Here is an 8,326-nt window from a genome sequence, read left to right as displayed (position 1 = left end):
AGAGTTTCACACTGGAGAAAGAAAAGAAAAACAGGACAAATTTATCATTTTAGTCACATCAAGTTTTAAAATGCATTGAGATGTTATGTTTCTATGTCTTGTACATTTAACATGTTCAGAAATGTCCAGGTCATTTTATATTTACATATATCACTGTGATAAGAAATCATAAAATCACAAGAATCAACAGAATCATATTGTATTTCAGTTCAGTAAACATCAGAACCTATAATGGCAGTCATACGTCATTAAGACAAGTCATTTGAACGTTCCTTCTGATCAGTGTAGGATCTGTGAATAGTGACTTCAAAGTATATGGTATAGAAAGGGTTTAATCTGAAACCTAATTAAAACACCTGAAACCATGTTGAAACCAAAATAACTCTTAGAGTGATATTTTGTGGTTAACAGTTAGAGATCACGAACACTGGTCACTCTAGAGACAGTCACAGGCATGCACTTACTGTACCTATTTTCATTTGAATGGTATCCAGAAATCCTACTTCCAACAAAACACTTGCAAAGAAGACTCAAGAAATATTATGAATAACCCACTGATTCATTATTTTACTATATAGATGAAAACTTTTAATTTAAATTTCATGTGTTATAATGTAGTCTCAGAGTCATCAAAAAGGTTTGCAGGAACACACACTCTTTCATTAGCTAAGAAGCAGAATATGGAAAGTCATCACATTATACCACATTCATCAGCGTTGTTCCTTTAATATCTTCAACTCCCTGCTATACAGCACCTTGTGTGTGTTGCAGTTGATGAATGTGTCTTGTAAATGTCCAGAGGATCATGTTGTTAGACACAGAACATGACAGTCATCGTATTGGAATGAATCATACAATATTAATAGCAATCATGGGGAAGCTGAGAACGGATGACTTCTGGAATCTGATGAGCGTTTTGATTTGGTCTCTTGTCTTGTGTAGGTTAACGGTTGCAGCTTTGAGCATTTTGATTTGGTCTCTTGTGTAGGTTAACGGTTGCAGCTTCAAGCGTTTTGATTTGGTCTCTCTTGTGTAGGTTAATGGTTGCAGTTATAGAATCATGCCCATGAGACCTCTGGGGAAAAAAAGGTTTCCCATCAAAAAAGGTTCTACAGTTCACCTTTAATGATTCTCTTTACAGGGATAAGACAATGAGAAAACATAAATGTGCTGATTTTCTCATTTTATTATTATTTTTAATTTAAGGTCTATGATAGCATAACAGTGTATATATGTGTATATATATGATTACCAACCAATGCTAACCTTAATTTAAGGTCTAGGAGGAAGCGATGGGTATACCAGTGTATATATGTATGTATAGTATATTACCAACAAATGCTAACTTACTCTGCAATCTCTTACTGTTACTGACAAAAAAACAAGACCACCACCAACAAAGAAAACTGTAGTTGGATTACAAACTACTCAGACATAATAAGTGAGAGGCGTGTGATCAAAGTGGTGATTTGAATTTTGAGAAATGAACATTTGAATGATAATGTTACTGAATTTAAAGATATCATTCTGAGGAAGCGTTTGGAAAAATTATTCACTGACCAACGGGTTGAAAGTAACTTTCCTTCTGTATTCTGAATAAAAATGTAAAGAAGAAAAATAAAAGTGAAACTTGGCACTTTTCCCTATAGAAGTCCTGACCACCGCCTCTACGATTCAGAGGTTTTTCTGTGCTTGTTTACATCAACAACATCTTGTTTGTTGGTGTTTTTCTTTTTTGGTGTGAAAACCTTCAAGGCGTTTTTGTGCTTAATTGCAGTAAAAGTAAAAGCTTTGATCAAACGTGGGAGTCAAAGGACAACATTTCTGTGGTCTGCTTAAAGTGCTACTTGAATCTGTGATGATTTGTACAGGTGTACATCATTTTAAACATTTAAGCATGAGAGGAGTTTTATACAGTAAAGGTGCAATGGCTGATAATAGAGGCCTTGGAAATAGGTGGGAAAATACTGATTTAGAAACAGCTCCTGTTGGAGTAGCAGGCGTGTACTTGTAATATTATGGATTCAAATCGATAGCATATGACTTATACAGTATGTGACATCCTTTTACTTCTCTCTCCAGTATACCTGTTACTACTGTATGCAGTATAAAAACAAACAAAATGCAATATAAGTCATTCTTGATCCCTCTCTGAGCTCTAGCTCTTTTGCAAAAGTTTAGCAGAAGACAAGTGTTGAGCACAGAATCATTTGCAACCATTTTATTTTGTGTGAATCCTGCATCATGGTCTAATTTCAAACCAATAACTATTTCCGCCCGCGTTCTATAATAAATACTGGAACACAATCTATTTAAAAAAAAAGAAACATTACGGAATCTGGGTCTATTAAGCTTATCTCTGGATTTAACGCGTGTGTCTCTGACACTGGCTTCCTCTTGCCAAAGATATAATAGCTAAGGCGACCTCAGGGCAACCCAAGGCAAGCAAGATGGGCCTAACGGGGTTCGAGTCCAGGGGGCGTCAGACTGTCTGTCAGTCCAAATTGAGACCGAGGCGGCAGTATATCAACATTGATAATGCTATACTCAGCATCAACCAGCACATTATGCAGACAAAATAAAGGAACGCGTAAAATGTTTTATACAAGTATTATTTGGCGCCATTCTCTCTGTGGGGCCACTGGGGGGGGGGGGGCTTGCAGATATTTAACAAGTCCAAGACCCCAAAATACAGTCCCGAGACCAAAGCCGGAATATCACTCAGCAACACTGATAGCAGACCTATTCATTTACAATCCTTGTGGGGGGGGGGGGGGGGGCTCGCGCGTTATTGTGTTAACATTTAAGAATGTATGTCTATTTTTCAGAATTTTTACAGAATTCCCGCGCTTGTAGCCTATTCCCATGCATATTCCCAAATGTGTAAAGATTGAAATAGTTTGCTTATAACATGATTATAAAAGTTCCATCTCTTGTAAGAAAAGAAAAAAAGTTGCTGAGCATGCCGACACCACTCACACTGAGAGCGGGATCCCTTGCTGGGCTCCCGACACCTCCACCAGGTTCATGCCGACAGTGATCCAAAACAGAAGGAGGCTGGCGCAGCACACGTGCGCAAAGATCATCCTATAATTCCACTGCATCTTCGGCGCCTTCTTCCCTCCTCCTCCTCCTCCGAACACGGGCTGGATCCAACACCACGGTCCAAAAGGCTCCGAGCTCCGAACCTCGCGAGCAGCTCCACTCTCCACTCCCGTGATGATGCTCACAGCGCTATGATCGCCAGCAGCAGCATACCGTCTGTATCCCCCCCCCGCTCCCGCTCATCCACATCCAAGGGGCTGTGCAGTTGTCACTCCTCCTGAAGCGACTCGCGTGATGCTGAAGAGAGAGAGAGGGGTGACAGATGAGCCGCTGTTATTATGGTTCAGGCCCCTCTGAGAGAGAGAGAGAGAGAGAGAGAGAGAGAGAGAGAGAGAGAGAGAGAGAGAGAGAGAGAGAGAGAGAGAGAGAGAGAGAGAGAGCGCACTCAAGCGTCCACACGTCGCGTGTATAGCCCACACTGTACCTCGCCTGGAGACAGATGGCAGCACCGTCTCTAACCTATATTATTGTTATATTTTCGCTCTAATAGTCCCTCGGGGATTGCTTTCACTTTGTGCGCATTGTTGTCGCGTCCCTGGTGGCCGTCGGTGTGAGAAGATCAGAGGCGTTGCGGCCGCGGCGTTTCGATAATAACCTGTACTGGTCTGTAGTACGATCACTATATAAGTCTCAACGGGTAAAGCAGGCAAGTTGTCTGAATATCAGTGACTCCTCCGGAGCACCTGCAGCCGCCCGGGGGACGAATACCGGTTCATTCAAGGCAACTCTATAGGCATTAAGGCAGCAGCGCTCCGGCTCCGAGAGACTGCCTGCTGTTACTGTATCTATACAGCGCTGTTCTCATGGGGCTGCGGAGGGGGGAACTGTCTGTGTAGCCTCCTGTGTTCACTAGCTAAAAATCAACATGGATTCTTGTTCCACATCGACACAATTTTCGGTGGTTTCCAGAATGTGGCTCAAAATAACACTGATCTGTTTTTAAGCCGCTCTGTGGCTCCGTCTCCTTCCGTTACACACAATGTACCGTCACCGTACAGCCTATTGGCTTACAGCCGGTGGAAGCGAGTGGTCTTATTATTTATAGTGCAAGGTTTATCTTAATGTTTTTCTTTTTTTAAGTTAACGTGTACAGGTCGAATAAATAAACGTGTTTTAGGGAAGATCTCCCATCTCCGATAACATGGCTCTTCGGATGAGCAATGAGACCGCAGGGATTTTGCTGGAGCAAACAGAAAACTGCAACACCAGCAGCTGCACTAGTATTCAGCCTGAGACCTATATAGTAGCATTATATACATGGCTACGTCTAACCCAATTCATCACTATACGTCTGGTACACATAGTTGATCAATGGAGACATTCACAAACCCCCTAAGAAAATAGATAAACCGGTTTGTATGTCATATGCATCAACGGGTATAGGTTCTAAAATAGGAACGGGGTCTCCCCGCGCCCTCTCTCTCCAAACTCTGATTAGCGGGCGATAATGATGTCAAGGCATGTGAACGGGTTGATGTATCTCCCGCCACACAGGCAGCGTTTCGACGCGGGCCTTTATTAGCTCCGTAATTGCATCGTACATCAAAGGTTCGAGGAGCCGCTACTGTCTGGAACGTGCCGATAAGGCGCTTGATGATGGACAATATCAACCGTTACAGCAGCGCCGGTCGGTCAGAGCCAGCTCGTCTATGTCCCGGCCCCCCAATCACACAGTTGGCGTGTGTGGAGGTTCTCTCGACGCTTTAATTAACTATCGACTGCGAAATAAAAGTGAGTCGCGCGGGCGCCGATACTGAACGCAGTAAAGAAAGTCTTACATATTTGTATAAGAGATTTCAACAGGTCTGCCACTCTATTGACACGAGGCAGATTGGGTAAGCCTGTATAAGTGAGGTGGCCCCCATATAGTCTTTACACGCCTGCAGACACAGGAGAGAATTGTCGATCCCTTTGATTGATTACCCCCCAATGTTATACTTCCAGAACTCTATCCTGACTTGGCCTATAATCAACCCAAAATAGTAAATACCCGGAGAGACAATGAATGCTATATTTAGGTTTTGCGAACGTCAACGGACATTAAAATGCTCTGCCACAAAGCTTCTAATTTAGGGTCTGTCCATGCTTATTCAACACGCCACTTTTCTGTGGGAGTTAGCTTGTGGAGCTGTCCATGGTTCTGATTCAAGACGCCACGCTGGTCCAATGTGGAAGTGGTTCGGTTGGCGCTATCCATGGTGCTGATCTGGGTATACAGAGCTGAGTCTCTATTCGCGTGGAGTGCATGATTAGCCTGTAATATAATATATGTCTACAATATGATACTCCAGATAATTTTATTTTTCTGGTGAGCAGATGGTGTTCATTTAGGCAAATGCAACACATAATAAAGCTACAGTAGTATGTCCTACCGATCACTATACACTGTGCAAAGTGATTTTAAATCAATTTCATGTAACAAGACGATTCACAGAGGATGATTACTCCCGTACCCAAACACCTATAATCTATGTTTTGACTTGATTAACCATAAACCTATTAGAACGTTAAACCTCACTATAATTAAGACCCCCAAGGCTTAACCAAACGCCATCCCATGATAGCCTATAGGGCTTATGACAGTCTGAAGACCACCTAAAAGTCTCTCACCTCTCTATGACCTTCTCAGGTTAATTACTGCCTGGTCAACATCCATACATTTACCTCAAACACATTTCTTTCAGGTTCACTTGAAGATATTGCCCTCTAACAGTGACCATCTAAAAGCTCTTATTTTGGTTCTACATTCATCAGTGTAGCATAACAGTACGTGAATTGATCCTACTACATCTCTCGTTTTCACAGTCAACGTTATAACATCTTAACATGACCATGTTAACCCTTTCACTACCATACTACCAAAAGGTTAACCTTTGTCTCAACCGGTCCCATGGAACAGCTTCATACTGCTGTCTGTCTGGCCTGCTGCTCTGAACCTTACCTGCTCTGCCCTGACCAATTCTGAGTGGCTTCTCCTGCCCCCTGGGGCATATGGCCCTGAGCCATTGTCTTGTATCTCATCCTGTTTACATACGCTTGCAGTAGTTCTTTTTTTTTTTTAAACTTTGGCCATTTCCCTGGCTCTTTTATACGTTTATCGCATTTATACTTGGTCAAGTTCGACCGACAGAAGCAGGCTGAAAGGGTTCAGATGGGGGGGAAGACACTCTGGGAAAGGCACGGCTGCAGTCCGGGATTCGAACTCGCTCAGCCCCAGATCCGTGACGAGCACGGTTGTCCACGGCGCTGAAATAGCACTCGCGGTACGTGGTGAGCTACTGGAGCTCCCCCGCTTGCAGTAGTTCTTAGTTATCTATTACTCAATTTCAAAATTTTCTTATATACTTTGATTCCACTGTCACCATGTATGCATATGCTCACTACATGTATTTATTGCTCCATCTCCACTACAAACATGGAAACTCTCTAACGTTGTCACTAGTGCTGACCAAGGTGGTGGATGTCTCGGGGTCTTGGCCAAGATTGCAGTGACTGTTCTACGTGCACCACCGAGGCCATGGATCAGCTTCTTACCATCTTCTGTCCATGGTCTGTCAACGTGGTTTAGACGTTGAGTTCATTGCTGGGTACTTCTATTCTATTCACATATATGCTTACCACATCTATTGCTATGTCTGCCCATCACAATCATGCGAACTGTCTAACGCCTGTCCCGTCTCCCTGTGAGTGGCTGTCTCGTGGTGATGACCGGAGTGGTGGACGTCCCTTGATGATGACCGGGAGGATGCGACCCTCTCTGCGCCGCCCCCATGCCTCAAATAGATCCGCCATCAGCTCTATTTTTCAATCTTTCAAAATGTTCAGTTGCTATTGCATGCACTTATCTGTGTTTCATTACACATATGAGTGCATGCTTACCAACTGTTTCGCCTGTTTTATTGCAACACTACTATCACTGACATCTAAGAAGGGAGATCCCCCTTGTACAGCCCTTCTAAGGTTTCTCTCCTCCACATTGCCTGTGGTGCATTTTTTCCTATTGCTAGGATTTAGTGAGTGTTTCCAATTCGTGTGGGGTATGTCTGTGAGTGTTGCACTCATTTATTTGAAATTCTTTGGACTTCATGGTGTTTTTGTTTTGTTCTTGATTTATTGTGATGTTTCTTCTTGACTTGTTTAAAGAAGACGTGTCCGGCCCATGGGGACATTAACGTGTGTTGTCGGGCCTTACAAATAAATTTGATTTGATTTGATTTGATTTCACTGCATGCAACAATACAGAATGTTAACCCTTTCACTGCCACACAACAAAGGGTTAACCCTTTCACAACCACACTACAGAAGGTTAACCCTTTCACTACCACACTACAGACTTGACCGTTTAGGCAGGCGTATGTCTGATTTTATTTTAAATTTTATTGTGATTGTAAATTAACTGTTTTTAATTGTTGTATGGTGACCTTGAGTGTCCTGAAAGGCGCCTTATAAATAAAATGTATTATTATTATTATTATTAAGGATGATGGGATTCAAGGATGCAGTGGAGAGTAAACCCACCTAAACTCAAGTTTACCACCTTTTTGTTTGTAAAATGGATTTATAGGTCCTCTCACTTTAGCTCGTTATGGAAGTTACAATATGATATTATCAATGGACATTGATAACGACACGCTCAGACAGCATATTGCAATATAAGAAGTCACCGGTCTGAATACAGCATCATCATCTAAAAACACATGACCTACAGTAAATGCATACCAGTATAATGACCTGGCCTTGTGATTGATTTATGGCACTGACTTTATTTGTCAAATGGAGTTCATCTATTCTGTTTCACTTTTACAGATCACATCGTTTGCTATAATTACACACTCAATTATGTTGCGACGCAGCTGTAAGCAGGTTCACCTGCAGCAGCACTCTCACTCAGATTCCCAGGGAGGGGGATGGATCAGGGCATTGGAAGTCCATCAATATGAGTTCCTTAGATTAATGGACTTAGTCCAGTGAGAGCACTTTGGAATATTCCTGTATTCACGATGCCTTTACAATCCGGCGAGGAGAAGGATTTATCTCCCACCAACCACGAGGAATTACTTTCTGTTAATTCCGGATCTTAAGAGACTTTACTAGCAGACTTAGAGGCATCCATCTAATTTCACACACGCCACTCCGCTCCCACATTGATTGGAGTTAGTGTGCTGCGGATGTGTCTCGAAGCACCACAGGAGTGGAGCAGAGTCAGACAAAAGCACCCATC

General features: G+C 42.5%; 1 protein-coding gene across 1 annotated transcript in view; it reads right to left on the bottom strand.

Annotated features, from left to right (window-relative positions):
- The window catches only part of cacna2d3 (calcium channel, voltage dependent, alpha2/delta subunit 3), a gene marked incomplete at both ends in the record, with an annotated part of 138,466 nt that extends 135,362 nt beyond the window's left edge, over nucleotides 1–3,104 (bottom strand). Inside the window, 2 exons of the mRNA XM_084315635.1 lie at nucleotides 1–11; nucleotides 2,980–3,104. The exon at nucleotides 1–11 is cut by the window's left edge and continues 71 nt beyond it. Of these exons, the coding sequence (XP_084171761.1) occupies nucleotides 1–11; nucleotides 2,980–3,104 (136 nt within the window). The remainder of the gene's footprint in view (nucleotides 12–2,979) is intronic.
- Between the last annotated feature and the right edge of the window lie 5,222 nt (nucleotides 3,105–8,326).

The sequence above is a fragment of the Notolepis coatsorum genome (assembly GCF_963971535.1).
Source record: "Notolepis coatsorum genome assembly, chromosome: 6".
Lineage (NCBI taxonomy): Eukaryota > Metazoa > Chordata > Actinopteri > Aulopiformes > Paralepididae > Notolepis > Notolepis coatsorum.
This window is presented reverse-complemented; position numbering and strand designations above follow the sequence as displayed.